The sequence below is a fragment of the Balaenoptera physalus genome, assembly GCF_965194825.1.
Source record: "Balaenoptera physalus genome assembly, chromosome: 8".
Classification (NCBI taxonomy): Eukaryota; Metazoa; Chordata; class Mammalia; order Artiodactyla; family Balaenopteridae; genus Balaenoptera; species Balaenoptera physalus.
In genome coordinates this window covers 82,075,826-82,095,581 of record NC_138887.1, presented here as the reverse complement: position 1 = coordinate 82,095,581, position 19,756 = coordinate 82,075,826, and the positions used below count along the sequence as shown (strand labels likewise).

At 42.5% G+C, this 19,756-nt stretch overlaps 1 protein-coding gene across 3 annotated transcripts in view; it reads right to left on the bottom strand.

Annotated features, from left to right (window-relative positions):
- Window positions 1–13,427: 13,427 nt before the first annotated feature.
- Window positions 13,428–19,756, bottom strand: part of SEPTIN7 (septin 7) — a gene marked incomplete at its 5' end in the record, with an annotated part of 112,003 nt that continues 105,674 nt past the window's right edge. For all 3 annotated transcript variants that reach the window (XM_082472011.1, XM_082472010.1, XM_082472009.1), the window contains 2 exons: window positions 13,428–14,486; window positions 15,495–15,634. In XM_082472011.1, the coding sequence (XP_082328137.1) occupies window positions 14,447–14,486; window positions 15,495–15,634 (180 nt within the window). In that variant the 3' untranslated portion in view covers window positions 13,428–14,446. The remainder of the gene's footprint in view (window positions 14,487–15,494; window positions 15,635–19,756) is intronic.

The following is a 19,756-nucleotide window of genomic DNA, read 5'->3' as shown; positions in this document are numbered from 1 at the left end:
TGACATTAACATTTCCCCATGTCAATAAGAATGGTTCAAAAGTAGCATTTTTATCCGTGCAAAATATTACATTGTCTGATTGTAACTGACGTTTAACCATGTCCTCCAGAAAGAGACTGGGACCTCTGTGGGGCACAGGCGCTCGGTTCCTAAGAGACCTCCTTGGATGAAGCTGTGTGTCACCGGCACTGGTGTACTGTCACCAGCACTACAGTCACGCCCCATCTTCCCAACTGGGACAATCCACAGGCAACTCCCATCACTTCAGGGTCAGTGGCCAAGTGTGGCCTGGCCCTCAGTTCGGGTTCTTCTGTAAAATCCGTGAAGCCTGATAGGCTTTGGGCTACAGAAGAAGACAGTTTTCCCAATGGGGTGTGTTAAGATTCTACACTTTAAGTGGACCAGTTTACTTTTAATGTCAATCCTGAAAAAAATTAAGTGGGAGGTTCCTGTTAGACACAGGCTGTTTACAGTGTTTATGGGAACCTGAGAAATTGCTGGGTGAGCCCACATGAATCCACCCAGGTGCCAGGGTCTGGGTGAGTCAACGCTGGACACTCAACATGAACAGAAGGGCAGGCACAGGCCTGGAAAGCTCCCTGTGTGCCCAGCAGATTCCCTGAAGCCTCATGGCATTGCCTGTAGGTTTGATGGAGTCTGTGGCAGGACCTCCACGGTTCATGCCCATCATTTTTGCCTGTCCCCCACCTCACTGGATGGCCCCTGTAGAGCTGCCCTAGTCACCCTCCCAGCCTCAGGACCTGTGCATCACTTGCCAGGGCAGGTAGCCCCCTCTTGACATCTTCTCTTTACCTATAGATTCCCTCTGAGCCCACACTCACCTCCCTCACCAGTGTGAGAGAGACCTTTGAATGTATGACACATGTGGTGCCACTGTGTGTTCACATGTATTTTAGATAATAGGAATGGTAGTGGGCTTTAGACCCTGTTCTGTTTCTTACCTTTCTTCCTCAGCCCTGTGTTGTTGCTGTGTGTGTATGGTTTGTCGTTCCTCGGGTCTCTATCAGTCTGATGTCAAGAAAACCAAAACCACTAGATGAAAAACACACTTCAGCAGTTTTGTATGGTGCTGACTTGCTGAGATTCCAAGACCCAAACAAATGTTATCCATGTTATCTTTGCATTTCAGTCACAAGGAATTATTCTCCTCGAGGTGCACATAATGTCAGATTTTCTTCCCTCTGATTTATTATGAACCACCCACTAAGACCGGCGGTCATTTAAAATCAGTTTCCTCCTTTGGGTCTCACAAAGACTCTGGGTGGGGGTGGGGGTTACACAGCCCCCGAGAGGTCCCCCAGGTGTCCAGATCAGGGTGGCTCCCCGCTCTGGGCAGTGCTGGGCCTCACCCCATAGCACACATGCACTGGCCTCCTGCCTCCATCTGGAAGGACCCTGCCAAGGAGGGGGCCTCCAGGGCAACCCCATGCCCTCCCTGCTGGGCCTGCCAGTGCCCTCGACACGGGCCCACCACGCCCTGCAGCCATCTCTCCCTCACAGGTCTGCGCAAGGCTGCTTCTTCCTGGCCCCTCAGAGAGAGAGGGCAGGCTCAGGCCACTGTCCGCTTTTCACACCTCCAAAACACAACACATGCATTCTGCCCCTTTGTGCCATGACAGGGCATCAGCCTTAAAACCACAAAGGTTTTCTGGATGTAAGGAGGGGTCTTAAGAATCTTGAGATCTTAAGGATACCTAAGTCTGGTTCTCTTCCTGGAAGAAGAAACATAGCTTTCGTTTTTTTCCTAATTAGTCATAAGTCGACTCTGCTCCCAACCCACAAGGATGAACAGAATTACTTAAACAAAACATCCACAAAACTAAACAACCAAAAATTCTCAACCTCTCACCCAGCACCCTGCTACACTGATATTTACCGAGCACTTGGCTGCGCTCTAGATGCTCTGCTAGGCACTTGATAGAAGCGAGCTCATTTTATCTTCACAACGATGCTGCAAGGAAGAGGTAACAGTCTCTGTTCTCCAAATGAGGAATGTGAGACTTAAAAAAAAGTTGGGGAACTTCCTCAGCGTCGAGTAGTAGAGCCAGGACTGGCACCTACCTGATGCCTGTGGTTGAGATTTGTGTAAATATTCTGGGCTGAATGGTTATAACCCAATGCCTTTCATCAATAGAAAACTGCATACCATCTGCTAAGCCTTCCTTTGTCTAACGGTAAGGACAACTTGCTGGATTACGTAGTGCATTCCGCCTGCCCCTCCCAGGGCTCTGCCAAAGCTCCAGAAATTCATCCTGTTATGTCTTGTGCTGCCCTGGTCACTACCTTCCTGGGATGAGCAGGGCCAGGCTCTTTCAGAAAAGGTTGACAAGAAGTTCAGCCACAAGGAAATTGGTCTCCTACTTCTTCTCCCTCCCCTCACTTTCAGGGGGATTATGTTCAGTGATAGAACCAGACAGCAAAGGGAAGGCCCTGGAACTGGACGTCCAACAGCGGGTACCACAAATCACCCCTCCACAACATCCCCAAGAGAGACTCCAGTTGCTGTGAGGTCTCCACTGGCCAGGTTTGACCTTGACTTTGTGGGTTCTCACTTCTTTTGAGGCCAAACTAGTCTTTCACTCTGCCAACCCACCCATAGCCCCTTGGCTGTGTCAACTTGCGGAAGCAGGAAGCATCACTCATCTGCTGCATGTTTCTAACTATGGAAAATTAATTCCAAAGGATGGACTCATGAATCCAATTGTAAAGGTGCTACACTGGCACATTTCTTCACTGTAGAAATGCCCATGACTACGGGCCAACTGCCTTAAACATGGGGAAATCACTTCCCATCAATTGCTCCTCTTAGTATAAGAATTCCTTAAGCTGTAGGTGAGGAAGAGATCACCTCAGTCAGACAGATGGAGAAACTGAGGCAAAGAGAGGATGAAGGGCTCGTTTCTCATCAGAGAGCTGGAGAGCAAAACCTGTCTCATGCTTTTTCCCTCAGACCAAGTTTTTCCACCTGATGCTATAAGGGCCCACACCAAGTTCATGGCCCTCAAAATGCCTTTTATTTCTTAAAATCCAAAAACATTAATATAGCCCCAGGAACTTAGTGCCACTACAGCTGCTGAGGCCAGGAAAGGTTACTCAGTGGAAGGAGCCTGATGCTGGGCCAGTGCTGCCCCCTGGTGCCCACTGGGAGTCGTGTTCCCAGCTCTCCCAAAGTGGGATCCTGGCACACACTTGCTCCCCCCTTCATCTTCTCCAGAGAAGAGGGATGAGGACAGACTGGCTTCCACCCACACATCCATTCCTATAACTAGACCACCTGCCAGGCAAGGTCAGCAGGCTTTTCAAGTGGCCAAAATAACCCTGTGAGGGCCCACTGTGTGTTATCACAACCCCAGGAGAAGCACATGAGTGTGTGTCAAACCCCTTTTCCAGAGAGGTCCCCCATCCTCCGAGGACATGGTAGGGTCACTGGGGACTCCTAGGCCAGGCTGATACTCAGGAAGAGGTCAGTGTCTCCCCCTTCCCAGCCACCAGAGAGCTGATGCCGTATTGTCCTTGACCACTGCCCCAAATGGGCACCACTAGGGTGGTCATCCTGCCCTGACCCTAACTTCTCCCTGACCCAGTCCCACTACTCCTAAGCATTTCCACTGGGCACTCGGGCTGCCCTACACCACATTGCAAAGAGAGCAAACTCCCCTGGTACAGGCTGAAGGTTCCTTCCACCTCCTTTCCTTCCACCTCCTGCTCTCCCAGCTCTTCTCAGATCTGGCCTCCTTGTGAGGTTCAGGCCCCCATGAGAGTAAGCAAGAAGCAAGAAGGAGAAGAGCCACCACCAGGCAGGCTGGGCAGGGCCAGATCAAAATGCATAGAGGCTGTAAACCCTTAAAGACTAGCACCCTGCCCCCCATCCATCCAATTCAAAATAAAAACCAATTTAAAATTGTAAACAGTGCAAAAAAAATCCAGGATTCTGACAAAATCTTGGTTTCCCATGGAAAATAATTTGATGTCTCTTTAAAAAAGTATCAACCTGCAAACTTTTCTCCTCCCAGTTTTTGGAGACATAAGCAGACGTTTGATGTGCCTGTTGGGCAATGCACACAGGGTTGGGGAGGGAGGGAGTTGAGGTAGAGTGTGGAGACTCTGAGGTAAGAACAGGAGTGGGTGGAGACAGTGATGGGATGGGGAGAGGGAGCTTGAGATTTCAGAGGGGCAGGGCATGAGGAGGGGGCTGCAGGAAAGGGGAAGGTCTCTGGAGATGAGGTGGCCATGGTAGCCCCAGCCATGGGGCCTAAGGAGGAGAGAGGAGCCTTGGGAGGCCACCAAGGCCTCCTGCGCATTATGCTAATCTGGGCTTTGAACTGGCTGCACTGGGTTCTAGAACAGTCATTGTCAGTCTCTGTCTTGGGGAAACTTGGAGCCAGTATGCTAAAGCCCAGACCAGGTCCAGGCCATGGTCAGTCCCCACTGGAAAGCAAAGGGAGAAGAATGAAGCAGTGATGACTCACCAACTGGTGCTCCCAGGGAGATGCAAGGGTGTGGAAGGCACTTGACCATGGCTGCTGGATGCTTAGAGACAAGCTGTCCATAGTGATCTCGCATGGTTTGCAATCAGCTCAAATCCAATCCCTTCCATTTACATGACTTCAGGCTCCAGTTAAGTTACTTGACTGCTCCTGCCTCAGAGAGGTAGAATGGTAGGTAGAGAGGTAAACTCGATGTTTTCTTTTCTCTTTCTTAACTATTTTTTAAATTATGGAAAATATATATAACATGAAAATTTCATTTTAACCATTTTTAAGTGTACAATTCAGTGACATTAATTACACTGACAGTGTGCAGCCATCACCACCATTTTCAAAAATTTTCAACATTCCAAAGCAAAACTCTGTACCCATTAAGCAACAACTCCCCATTTCCCGTCCCCCAAGGGCCCGGTAACATCTGGTCTACTTTCTGTCCCTATAATTTTCCTATTCTAGATATTTCATATAAGTGGAATCATAACATTTGTCCTTTTGTGTTTGGTGTCTTGTTTTTTTCACGTAGCATGTTCACCCATGTTGTAGCCTGTGTCAGAATTCCTTTCTATGGCTGATGAATATAGTCTACTGTATGTATACACCACATTCTCTTTATCCTTTCGTCTGTCCATGGACACTTGGGTTGCTTCCACCTTTTGGCTATTGTGAATAATGCTGCTATGAACACGGATGTGCAAATACCTGCTCTAGTCCTTGCTTTTACTTCTTTTGGGTATACGCCCAGAAGAGGAATTTCTGGGTCATATGGTAATTCTATGTTTAACATTTTGAGGAACCTTTAAACTGTTATTGTTTTCTTTATGTTTGGTTGTAATGTTCTGTTTCAATAGTCTAAGTTACTTTTTTTTTCCTAAGTTACTTTTGTAACATTCTTAAAACTCTTCCCTAAATAAATAAAAATAATAAAAGGTCTTGAAGTGTTTCTGAAACAAAATAAAATCCAACAGTTGAGTGGTGTGGAATTCAGGGTTGTCGGGTGCCCTGGGAGCCCCCTGGAAAGCCACCTCCTGGCGCAGGGTCGCAGGGTGCGTGAGGATGCTGCCACCTTCTGTCCCAACAGCCACCATCCGCCGCTGACACTCGAATGGCGGCCGGTGGGAGTAAGGCAGGGGCTGTCTCCACATATCCTAGCCCCCACTTGACCCCAAGAGATGGGAGGCCCGAGAGGGAAGTGGCTGGACAGGCGCAGGGCAGCCTCGCGAGCTACTTGCATGGGGAGCAAGGCCCTGCGCGGGCTTCTAGGCCGCCAGGGGGCAGCAGGGAGCCCGCCTTCCCCAGCACCGGTGGGGCCTGGCTGGGGCCACTACCTTCCGCTGCCTTAATCTTCGAAGCCCCCTTGAGGTGGCGGTGCATTTTTGTCTCACCGCGGAAGGCGGAACTCTTGGTGTGGGGCAGAGGACACCTGGCTGTCCCGTGCTCAGAGGTCAGATGGAGAGAATGAGAATGAACGAACGAATGAATGGATGGTAGAGAGAGAAGTGACACCTAGGCTCAGGTGTCAACCTGGCCACTGATCCCATCCAATCAACTCACAGGGTTTATTGGTGATGAAGAGGTCCAGGCCCAGGGATGCTGAGTTGATTCCCTTTAAATTTGAAGGAATATGCAAGCACAACAGCCAGAACTGGGAGCTTTGGGCCATAATGCAAAGTGCAGTGTACATAAATATGAACACACAAATATACAGTTGAAGATAAGAACACTCAAGCAGGTCCATGTAGCAAGGGACTGAGGTCTCCTGACATCAACTTGTCAGTGATCTGACAAAGAGGATCTATAAATGTTAAGTTTTATTAAAAGCTCATTAAATTTCATCAAGTTTTGATTATTATTCTATTATATGAGAATTTCCTTTTTTCTAGGAAATACACACCTAAGCATTTAATATAAAGGGCATCAGGCTTCAAATGACTGAAAAATGGTTCAGAAAAAAGTACTTTTTGCCAAAATTGAAAATCAGAAGGAAAAAAGTTCATTAAAAATCTATAAATGGGGGGACTTCCCTGGTGTTCCAGTGGTTTAAGAATGCACCGTCCAATGCAAGGGACGCGGGTTTGATCCCTGGTCAGGAAACTAAGATCCCACATCCTGTGGGGCAACTAAGCCCACGCACTGCAACTACCAAGCCTGCGTGCCGCAACTAAGACCTGACGCAGCCAAAAATAAATATAAATAAAATATATTTTTTAAAAAATCTATAAATGGGGAGGAGGTATTTGACAATCTGTTGTGGGTACCAACAGGAAGCCAGCCCTGTGAGGGGGGGAAATGCTGAGATGTGGGCTTTGGGTGCACCCATGACCCATGGAGTAGGGGCCAGTGTAAACCCTGGCCCAGAGTGGGCAGCAAGGAGGGAGGGAGAGAGGTGCAGTCTCATGCGGGCCAAGGTTCGGGGGCTGCCTGGGTGTAGGGAAGAAGGTTGTAGGCCACGTGGAGCTCCACAACAGCCAACACACGCAAAGCCCGAGCTGGAATGTGGGGTGTGCATGGGGTGAACTGGTTCAAATGCCCAGGTTGGCTGCAGAATTGGTACCTCGTTTACCCATAATCCCTAGGGGGAGACAAGTTTGCAGGGGAGCAGGGGTACTGTTTGGCTCACAGTTGTTATTTCTGTGACCACGGCTTTGCCACCCACCCTACTGGGCCTGTTGTAGTTCTTCCCTGACATTTTTCAAACTTTCGGGCAGGGGAAGAACTCCTGCTCTCTTCTCTGGTTGAAACTGTAAAGATGGAAGCCTGGAGTTAACTAAGGCCATGGGTTGGGCCTGTAGGGACATCTGATCTGAGTGGGGAGGAGGCAGTGGATAAAATATTCTGCGTGATGCCTCCCAGAAACCTTGACAGAGGTTTATGAACCTAAAAGGCACAGACTTGCTGACTTTGTTGATGTTGATACATAAGCCTATAGAAACTCGCATATTTGGGCAAGAAGATGTGTACAGAAATGTTCACTGCAGCGTTATTTGTAAAAATGTTTATTAAACAAAATTCTTAAATAATTTTGTTTATTAAACAAAAATTTGAAAAACTATTTATTAAACAAAAAGATAAAATGTTGTAGCAGTGGCCTCCTGGCACTCCAGCTTTTGTACAGCTGCCTCCCACACTGAACAGGGCTGAGCTGCATCAGCAATAAATAGCATATTGAAGAAAGGACATTGTGTGACTTCCAAAGCTAGGTCATAAAAGACATTGTGACTTAAACCTTGATCTCTCTTGGATCACTTGCTCTGGGAGAAAACCAGTCACCATGTCAGAAGGACATTCAAGAAGCCCTATGGAGAGGTCCATGTAGTAAGGGACTGAGGGCTCCTGACATCAACTCGCCAGTGATCTGACAGAGCCATCTTGTAAGCAGGCCCTCCAGCCAACATCTTTAATGCCATCCCCCAGCCAGAACCACCCGGCTAATTCCTGATGTGCAAAAACTAAGAAAACAAATGTTATTATTAGTTTAAATGTTATCATTACTAAGGTTAGGGGGCAGTTGCTGCTTTACATACAGCAATGGATAACTAATACAAATATTATAGAATTTTACAGTTAAAGTTTAGTCTTTTTTTTTTGCCTTTTTTTATTGAAGTATAGTTGATTTACAATGTTGTGTTAAGTTTCAGGAGTACAGCTAAGTGATTCAGCTTTATATATATATATATATTTTTTTTCAGATTCTTTTCCATTATAGGTTATTACAGGATATTGAATATGGTTCCCTGTGCTATAGAGTAGGTCTGTGTTGTTTATCTATTTTATATACAGTAGTGTATCTGTTAATCACGAAGTCCTAATTTATCCATCCCCCTTTCCCCTTTGGTAACCATAAGTTTGTTTTCTATGTCTGTGAGTCTGTTTCTGTTTTGTAAATAAATTCATTTGCATCATTTTTTTAGATTCCACATGTGATATCGTATGATATTTGTCTTTCTGACTTACTTCACTTAGTATGACAATCTCCAGGTTCCATCCATGTTGCTGCAAATGGCATTATTTCATTCTTTTTAATGGCTGAGTACTATTCCATTGAATATATATACCACATCTTGTTTATCCATTCTAGTCTGCTTGTTATTAATGAGGGATTAAAATGGCCATGTCATAAAATTCTGATCTTTCACTGAGAATCTATGTGAACTCTGTATTTGGCACATAGCAGGTACTCAACAAACACTTGTTGCTTCGCTTTTCAATGATTTTGTTTCCTTGCCTCAATTTCCAAGTGAGCTTTCTCTCCTTTGATAAATAGGAATTCTTCCCAGTTCGAATACTGTCAAAATGTTCACATTTGGTAGGATGAGTTCCTCAGTCCTCATAGTACAAGTTGGAGAGAAAGCCTATCTCTTCTTCAGGACATGGGTTATACTTGGGTCAATCCCATCTGAATGAAGAGTTCACAGAAGTGAGCTTGCCTCAGTGGCCTCTACTCCATCTTCCAAGCATGACTACGAGGGATGAGGCCTAATTAAGCACTAATGAAGTAGAGGTTTGGGAGAGAAAATGCCAACTTGAGTTTCTTATACCTTTACCCAGCAACCCGAAGGTCTAAGGAAGATTTAATTTTGCTGTCCGAGTGAAAGAACTGTGTTCCTAAAATGTTAATTACAACACTGCTTTTTTTTTGGTTTGAAACGTAAACCACACTAAGCCATAGATTTGTATAATCAAGAGATTTATCCCTAGGGAAAAAATTGACAGCTACCCCCACTCCCAACCAGACAAAACATATATTCCTTTACTTCTGAAAACCAAGGGGGAAAAGCTCACATTAATTCTGGGGTCTGTGCCACAGCACCTATCACTTCACCCACCATTTGCCAAGTTGCTTAAATTACTAGCTTACCCCAAACACAGGGAACTTTTCTGGGCTTGGAGCATACATTTAAATATGAAAGAGCCCAGTGAAATTCAAAGACAACAGAATTAAATGAGGGGGGAAAAAGTTGTAAGCCCCTGCTAGACCTAGTTCAGTACTGCACACTTGGATAAGAAGAGGACTCCTACTTGTGGGGCTTCTGTGGTCTGCTGTTTCCTTGTAAGTAGCCAGGGTGAAACACTGTTCCTTGCAACACACCTGTAAGCTAGGAAGCTAAGGACTCACTTTGAAGAAGAGAACCGAAAATAGACACTTGGCAGCGTCTTCTTACCATCTCCGCCAATTAGCCTCCCACCTTATGCCAAGTCCTCACAGATCTCTATTCTCAGAAGTGTCAACTACTACTCCCTCTCCCCATCCCAAAGGATTTCAGAAAGCCTGAATGGCATTAGGTTTCAGCAGGTCCACAAACACTGCATCTGGGTGGCCAGTGGGGTTTCAGGCTACCCTTTGAGAGCCTGGCACAGAACAAGGTCTCCTTTCACTTGACCCTCCTTTGCTAATACAATGCTGTTTGGCTGGGCCCAGCACTCCATGGGGCAAATGTTCAGGCCAAGAATAGTCTTCATTCTTCCTGTGAAGCTTTGTAAGTCTTCTAAAGAACACAGGAAATTGTCAGTCCCTATTTTCTGTTGAAAACGGCTGACACTAAACTCTGAACATTCTATGGATTAATCCCAAATCATGAGAACCAAGTTTGCTGGAAAAGCAGCAATGTTTTCATAGATGAGATACTGATAAACCATCTCAGCATTACTTACAAAGAAGTTCAAGTTTTATAACTCCCATTACTAGCACTGCAGAAAACCTGCTCTTAACCAGAATTACCTTATTTCCATGATGTACCCTACTGTTGAAACATACCTCATTTAGTAACTCCAAAAGGCTGTGTACAAAGAAGCAGGTCTGGAGACTTATCATGGCACCATGCAAACTTCCCTAAAAGTGGGAAAAGACAATACTTTTGATTTGTCATGGCCCTGGCATCACCACACCCATCAACATTCTGGGAGAGGAGGGAGGTGTTGAACTGTTTTTGGTTTTGTGTTAATTGAATTTTCTTAAAATTCAAGGATAATCTCTCAAGGTCCAGACACCTTCACATGTGCAGTCACAATGTAATCTTCACCCTGAACCAGCAAGGGAGATATGGGCCCTACTTTATGGCTTAGGAAACAAATATTCAGAAAGGAAAGGTAACATAATTTATACAGAGATGGGATTTGAACCTAGATGATTAGTGTGTCCAGTGTTTTCTAGCACACACGAGGGGGTCATATGGCATAAGACTGAAGCACACAGGTCCTGGTGTTGCCAAGACCAGTTCAAACTCCAGCTCTGCCAGTTACCACCCGTCTTTTGGGTAAGTCACTAACCATCTCCAAAGCTGTTTCCACATCTGGAAAAGGATGACACTGGTATCTATTAAGGACTGAATGAAGATAACGCACATAAACCATTTAGCTGACTGTGTGGGGTAGGGTAAATATCCTAAATGAAGGACATGAACTTTCATTTTCACTTGCAAGCTATTTATTAGAAAGGATTTCAATTTACTGGAGTGGCAGACAATAATCTTCCCTTTAACATCAAGTAGGATACCACAGCAGTATTCACTAGGACTTCCTTGGGGATTCAACAATAACTGAATATTAATCATCTACATACTACCTACAACCATACTAAATCAAGGGCTTCCAAAGTAGAGTGTATTAAATAATTCACTGGGCTTGGGAAGAGTGCTAAACTTTTTTTCAATTTTTAAAATTTTGTTTCATAATATTCACATTAATGTAGTGCTACATGTATACAATTTACTATACAATTATAATCACAGATACATGCTCAAAAATATTTTCGTAAGGAAACAGGATCAGGTTTGGAAACAGTGATCTAGATGACTTGCTAAGTCAACACTTTGCTCTTGTTGCGTTATCAGACAACCTTCTTTCCTTCTTATTTTTTCTCACCTACTATACCCTGACCTCCACATTCCTAGGTCTTTCTCCAAGAGGATAAAAAGCACAAAAGGTACAGAGTCAGAATCTGTAGGTTGTACTGTGACACTAAGCTAATGAGTCTGAAAAGCAGGAGTTTCTATCTCCTCAGCTTTCAAAATTACAACCTGAGCTACACAGAAATAAGCCATATGTCCAATTTATTATCAACTTCCCCAGTTACTGGTGAACTTGATAAAAACAATTAGATCTTACTTCCAGTAGGTGGCAGTAAAACTCTGCCATGTGGTGCCCAAGATGTTCACTGGGATTAGTGCATACTTGGTCAGTCTCACTTAATTAGAAAGATAGCACAGTGGTTAATGAGTGACTTCAATTATATAATGCCTCTGACAATGGAGACTAGGTATTGCCCGTTTTGCTGTTTACAAGCTGGCCTTTCCTTATGCCTTCCTGAATGTTATATGTATTGTGAATAATCATCTAACAGTTCTCAAAAATCCACAGGCCATGTAACAAAAAAGCCCTCAGTATGCTTGAAAAGCTTGGAGCCAACCATCAAAAGACCCAGTCAAGTTGTATGGGTCCTACATCAGATTCAGATAAAACCTTAGGCATGACATGGATAAAGACTATTGAAAGTTTTCACTAGGGAAGTAGAATAAAGGTGACTTTATAAAGTTATCACAATGTACAGAATTTTTAAATGGCACCTATGAGAACCTGTTTCTAGAAGCAGCAGTACTTACCAGTTAGGCAGGTGGTCAATATAAACTTCCTCATTTTGCAGTCTCCAAATTCAGTGGGTTATTCTTAACTTCCTAAAACCAAACTTTTCTGGTTAGGGGTGTTAACCCAATCTCTCTTAATATAAGAACCAAACCAAACAAAAAAAAACCCTGCACATTTACTTACAGTTATTCCTGAATATCTGATTCTGGTCTTGAAATAAAAGCCAATTTTTTTTTTTTTTTTTTTTGTAAGCCATTTGCAGGGCTTCCCTGGTGGCGCAGTGGTTAAGAATCCGCCTGCAAATGCAGGGGACACAGGTTCAAGCCCTGGTCCAGGAAGATCCCACAACTACCGAGCCTGCGCTCTAGAGCCCGTGAGCCACAAATACCAAAGCCCGCACGCCTACAGCCAATGCTCCACAACAAGAGAAGTCACCGCAATGAGAAGCCCATGCACCGCAACGAAGAGGAGCCCCCACTTGCCACAACTAGAGAAAGCCCACACACAGCAGCAAAGACCCAACGCAGCCAAAAGAAAAAGCCATTTGCACTACAGTATATTCTCCAATAGCAGAAAGCATTTTTGGATTAACAAAAGTTTTCCAAGACAATCTTTAACTAGTGATGGCCATCAAATAAGGATAAGTATTTACTGCAGTATTCTTAAAATCATGTTTTTAATGCCCTATAAGATCTGCTTTAAAAATAGCACTCCAGGGTGAACTTATATGTAAAGTCAAGATTCTGCAAGGTGAATAATCTTCCTAATATGCTTTACACTTTATATCTATATATCTTTGAAAAGCAACAAGATCTTTCAAGCATACTGATTTGTTTAAACCCATCAGCCTCTGATGTAAACAAAAATATTGGCTAATCAGAAATATCAGTTACTTCCTTCTGCTTGGATCATTAATTTTAAGAAGTAACAGATATGGTGAAACTTTTTAAGGTAACAAACTGTGTTGCATTAATTATACTTAAAATATCATAAAGCATTTTGTTAAAATCTATATCATTTGACCTTATAGTGAAAAGAAATTATACCACCCTCCTTCCAGTTAAAAAATTTCAGTCCAAGGACTTGTGAGTTCACCTGGGGAGTTGAAATTCATTTTCAGAGAAATAAACGTGTTAATAGGAGACAAAAATGAATAGAGAGATACTATATCCCAGTTAGTTAGAAAATCAGGGCATAGGCACTCTAAATGAAACAAACATACAAGAGAAAAGGTAAGAGTTACAATCATGGAGGAGGCAAATTCAAGCTGAAAATCTTCTTCCCAAACACACTGTACACTCTTGTATATCAACTGGAGAATATTTAAGACCCCACGCTCAGTTACATCACAACATTGTTTATTATGTGAATTTTTTACAATACAAACAAAAAAATACAGAAATGCAATATATGAATACAGCTAAATGCAGAATGGTGACTTTTTTTTCTTTTCAAGAGGCCATGATTCCCATTTCTAGTAAAATAAAGAGACTGCACATAGGTAGAAATATGTTGGTTGTTAGCTTCACAATTTTGCCTAGAAATGATCTATAAATGCATTTTTTCCCCCTGCTACTTACCATAAAGTGTAAAAAGGGAATTAAAGGAAAGTTTCCTTGTTGGTTCCTACCATATGAAAGATGCTATATCCTATTTTAGCAGGGCCAATATATGGAAAATACCTAAATTAAATGTTATTACAAAAATGAAGCAGTAATGAGATTCTGGCTAAAGAGGGCACTAAATGAGAATAATATATATTTAAAGAAACCAAAACAAACAAACAAAAAAAGAGGTTGTTATAAAAAAGCTCTAGGTGCGTTGTAAGCATATAGGTTTTTTTTTCCATGTGTATTTTTAAACAATGGAAGTGTCAAAAAATAGGGTCAACTGTGTTAGACTAAATTACATTACTGTATATGTTGCACTGAATGAAACCTTTGTATTATAATTATCATAAAGAAGCATAGTTTGCATCATATTATGGCAATTTATCCTCAATGAAAACCTTCCAGAGTCCTTTTATTTTGGAATATCCTGTAAAAAATCAAACTACCAGAACATGATTGTACAACAGTAAAATGTTTTCTTGCATTAAATTGAAGACATCTGTTTAATAAAAAAAGAAAACATAGGAAAGGTACTTAGAGCTGTTAGTTTCTAAGTACACAACACCCTAGACAATTAAAGGCATCTTAATCTCCGTCAAGAACAAAAAAAAATAATAATAATTTTTGTCATGCTGTTAAATCCATCATTAAGGATAAAACCGGTGCAAATTGGTCAAACGGATCCAACAAACACTGATGTCCAAGCTGGCATGTTGGCAACTAATATGTAACTGGTGGTCAAAAGAGGGTTTAAAAGATCTTCCCTTTCTTCTTGTTCTTTTCCAAGGTTCTAAATGATTAAAGGAAAATAATCAAAATGAGTGACCACTTTATAAACAGAGATAACATATGGTAGCAATAGCTAAACCAACTACAACTGTGTTGGATTTTCAAACACTACGTTTTCATTTAAAAATTAGAAGATTTAAAGTTAACAATAAGGACAATGCTAGTCTATAATATTATTTTCTTGGACAAATATTTGACAAAATTCCAAGACAAACAGTAAAAAACATGACAAAAACCCATTTTTAATATATAAGCACAATTTTTCCTAAATGAAACAGTGCAAATCAAAAAAGATCAACTGACATCAACCAGGGTATCCTTTTCTCCTACTGCCACTTGTATTCTGAAATGCTTCGCTTTTACAAATATATTTTCTTCTTCCTTGGGGAAAAAGTTAATAGAAGGATAGTGCTGAAAATCTTGAAAATGTTTAGCAGTGAGGGTAAACTGTAGAATCCTTATAGGGATACAACTTTTCAGTTTTAAATGGGACTAATGAGGAAAAGAAGAAAACCAAAGTATAAATACTACTGATTTTTGTGTAAATTAAGAGTAACTAATTAGCTGCATTAGGAATTAGATATCCAAAATTTTATCTTAATGAAATAATTCAACACAATAAAGACATACCTCTAAATGTATAAAAGATCTTTGTAGCAGTGTTCTCTATGTTTGCCGAAAATTAAATACAACCATTATGTCCAACATTTGATGGGAAAAGGTAAGCAACAGATTACAGTGAGTCAACAGAAGAGAATGTTATGAAGCTACTAAATTATAATTATGAAGATTGTTAAGTCATGGAAAATGTTTACAGTGAAAAAAATACTATTATAATAGACAGACTGCATCCATCTATATAAAAGACTCATCCATGAAAATTGTGCTTGGGATTTATGATAATGGATGATGTCTTTTTAAATGTTATTTTAATGTTTTTAAAATAAATAGGAAAATAATTCTTTAAAGCATTAATACACACATTTCTTGGGAATCTGATATTAGATACCTTGAAGAGTTCTGTTGCTCTAAAATACGTTGTTGGGCTTCCCAATTTGCTTTCTCATCTTCAAACTGACGACGTTTTTCCTCTAATTCTTTGTGCTGTGCTTCCAAATTCTTTTTCATTTGCTCATGGCGCCGTTGGAGCTAATTCAGAGCACAATATATAAAATAAAACTGTTTGAGAAATCAGGAGCAGAAGTACATTTCATCCAGGCATCCTAATGTTAACAGTATGAGCATTCAGTTCTTATGCTATAAATTCAAAGTACCACCTGGTTTTAGCACTGTCTAAAATTTTAGCACCGTCTAAAATTCCTCTGCCTATAGGACTTACCACCCAAAAGGCCAGTGATCGAAGAGAATAATCTTGGTAAACAGGGAAAAAAAGAGTACAATAAGCTACAGTGTGTGGCACTTTATAATGGGCATACCCTATCTTATCATCTCATTTTTCCTTACTCACAAAACATGTAGGAAGCTGGGCAGGGAAGACACCACTGCTCCCACTTCACAGATGACCAAACAGTTGCAGAGTTTATGTCACTTGCCCAAAGTCATTAGTCAAAAAGTGGCAGAACCAGGATTCGAACCTGCCTCGTAATTCCAAGTTCACAAAGCTGAGACAAGTGAAAAGAAAGCAAATAGATGAGGATCTAAGAGTTACAAGATCACGGGATAAGGTCCCCCGATTCTTATAAAGCAGTGGTTTTCAAATATCAGTCTTCGTACAAATCACCTGAATGGTTGTTAAAAATATAGAATCCTGGACCTCACAAAGACATACTGAATTACAATCTCTGGGTTTTTGTTAAGTCTAGAAATCTACATTTTCAACAAGCCCCCGTGATTCTAAAGCAGGTGGTTCTTTCTACATTGAGAATTAATGCTATAAAGAATGCTGGCTGAAAGGTGGAAAACACTCATGCAAAGTAACTGCAGAAACAAAGAGCTTACCTAATAGTTCATTAAATAATTCATTTAGGTGCTAGTTAATCCATTTCTGAGGAAAACAGTCATAGAAAAAAAAAACTACAACGAATAACTAAGAACTATTAATATTAAAAACTTTCAGATGTCCAGGAACTATGTTTTATTAAAGACTGTATTACACCAATGAATTAACATCTTGAATTTGGATTGTAATTTCGCATACAACTTGTTTTCTTAATTACTTTGTAAACCCACAAAAAGTGACTTCATATTCATTCCCATTCCAAATTATTTCATGCAGTTCTTACAAAACAAAACCATCTAAGATATATTTAAGCAAACATGAATCAAATTTGAGGTAACATCTTCCTGATGATAGCAAACAAGTTACTAAGAAAATGTCAGAAAATAGGAACACAGGAAAATGCCTTTGGTTATTAAAAAAAAAATGCAAGGGAATTATATATACACAATTCAGAACAGTCACCTCTGAGAAGGAGAGAGAGGGATACAATAGGGGAGAGACACAAAGGGGCCTCAAATGAACTGATGATGCCTTATTTTTTTAAGCTGGACCATAGGTTCACCAGTGTTCATCATTCTTTAGCTGTACATTTCTGTCACATATACGTATCTTTGTGTTAACTGCATGTAGGTTAAAAGTACAGGTCACAATCCCTCACTTCCTAGAAACCCTTGGGGTTAGATGTGTTTCATAGTTCAAAATTTTTCAGATTTCAGAAAGCCAATACTACTTAGAAAGGTCTACATACTCTATTTACAAAACAACTCCTGGGACTGCGGGTGGCGGAGGGGGTAAGCTTCGGAGCCACGGAGGAGAGCGCAGCCACAGGGGTGCGAAGGGCAAAGCGGAGAGACTCCCGCACAGAGGATCTGTGCCAACCAGCATTCACCAGTCCGAGAGGCTTGTCTGCTCACCCGCCGGGGCGGGCGGGGGCTGGGAGCTGAGGCTCGGGCTTCGGTTGGATCGCAGGGAGAGGATTGGGGTTGGCGGTGTGAACACAGCCTGAAGGGGTGAGCGCACCACAGCTGGCTGGGAGGGAGTCCGGGAAAAAGTCTGCAGCTGCCGAAGAGGCAAGAGACTTTTTCTTGCCTCTTTGTTTCGCGGTGCGCAAGTAGAGGGGATTCAGAGCGCCGCCTAAACGAACTCCAGAGACGGGCGCAAGCCGCGGCGATCAGCGCGGACCCCAGAGACGGGCATGAGACGTTAAGGCTGCTGCTGCCGCCACCAAAAAGCCTGTGTGCGAGCACAGGTCACTCTCCACACCGCCCCTCCTGGGAGCCGGTGCAGCCCGCCACGGCCAGGCTCCTGTGATCCGGGGAAAACTTCCCCGGGAGAACGCACGGCGCACCTTGGGCTGGTGCAACGTCACGCCGGCCTCTGCCGCCACAGGCTCGCCCTGCATCCGCATCCTTCCCTCCCCGCCCCGCCCGAGTGAGCCAGAGCCCCCGAAGCAGCTGCTCCTTTAACCCTGTCCTGTCTGGGCGGGGAACAGACGCCCTCAGGCGACCTACACGCAGAGGCGGGTCCAAATCCAAAGCTGAACCCTGGGAGCTGTGCGAACAAAGAAGAGAAAGGGAAATCTCTCCCAGCAGCCTCAGGAGCAGTGGATTAAAACTCCACAAACAACTTGATGTGCCTGCATCTGTTGAATACCTGAATAGACAACGAATCATCCCAAATTCAGGAGGTGGACTTTGGGAGCAGGATATATTAATTTCTCCCCTTTTCCTTTTTTTGTGAGTGTATATGTATATGCTTCTGGGTGAGATTTTGTCTATATAGCTTTGCTTTATAATAGCTTTATTTTACTTCACTATATTTTATCCTCTTTCTTTCTTTCTATGTTTTCTCCCTTTTACTGAGCCGTGTAGATGAAAGGCTCTTGGTGCTCCAGCCAGGCATCAGGGCTGTGCCTCTGAGGTGGGAGAGCCAACTTCAGGACACTGGTCCACAAGAGACCTCCCAGCTCCACGTAATACCAAACGGCAAAAATCTCTCAGAGATCTCCATCTCAACATCAAGACCCAGCTTCACTCAACGACCAGCAAGCTACAGTGCTGGACACCCTATGCCAAACAACTAGCAAGACAGGAACACAGCCCCATCCATTAGCAGAGAAGCTGCCTAAAATCATAATAAGGCCACAGACACCCCAAAATACACCACCAGACGTGGACGTGCCCACCAGAAAGACAAGATCCAGCCTCATCCACCAGAACACAGGCACTAGTTCCCTCCACCAGGAAGCCTACACAACCCACTGAACCAACCTTAGCCACTGGGGACAGATACCAAAAAAACGGGAACAACGAACCTGCAGCCTGTGAAAAGGAGACCCCAAACACAGTAAGATAAGCAAAATGAGAAGACAGAAAAACACACAGCAGATGAAGGAGCAGGGTCAAAACACACCAGACCTAACAAATGAAGAGGAAATAGGTAGTCTACCTGAAAAAGAATTCAGAATAATGATAGTAAGGATGATCCAAAATCTTGGAAATAGAATAGACAAAATGCAAGAAACATTTAACAAGGACGTAGAAGAACTAAAGAGGAACCAAGCAACGATGAAAAACACAATAAATGAAATTAAAAATACTCTAGATGGGATCAATAGCAGAATAACTGAGGCAGAAGAACGGATAAGTGACCTGGAAGATAAAATGGTGGAAATACCTACTGCAGAGCAGGATAAAGAAAAAAGAATGAAAAGAATTGAGGACAGTCTTAAGAGACCTCTAGAACAACATTAAATGCACCAACATTCAAATTATAGGGATCCCAGAAGAAGAAGACAAAAAGAAAGGGACTGAGAAAATATTTGAAGAGATTATAGTTGAAAACTTCCCTAATATGGGAAAGGAAATAGTTAATCAAGTCCTGGAAGCACAGAGAGTCCCATACAGGATAAATCCAAGGAGAAACATGCCAAGACACATATTAATCGAACTATCAAAAATTAAATATAAAGAAAACATATTAAAAGCAGCAAGGGAAAAACAACAAATAACACACAAGGGAATCCCCATAAGGTTAACAGCTGATCTTTCAGCAGAAACTCTGCAAGCCAGAAGGGAGTGGCAGGATATACTTAAAGTCATGAAGGAGAAAAACCTACAACCAAGATTAATCTACCCAGCAAGGATCTCATTCAGATTTGATGGAGAAATTAAAACCTTTACAGACAAGCAAAAGCTGAGAGAGTTCAGCACCACCAAACCAGCTTTACCACAAATGCTAAAGGAACTTCTCTAGGCAAGAAACACAAGAGAAGGAAAACACCTACAATAACAAACCCAAAACATTTAAGA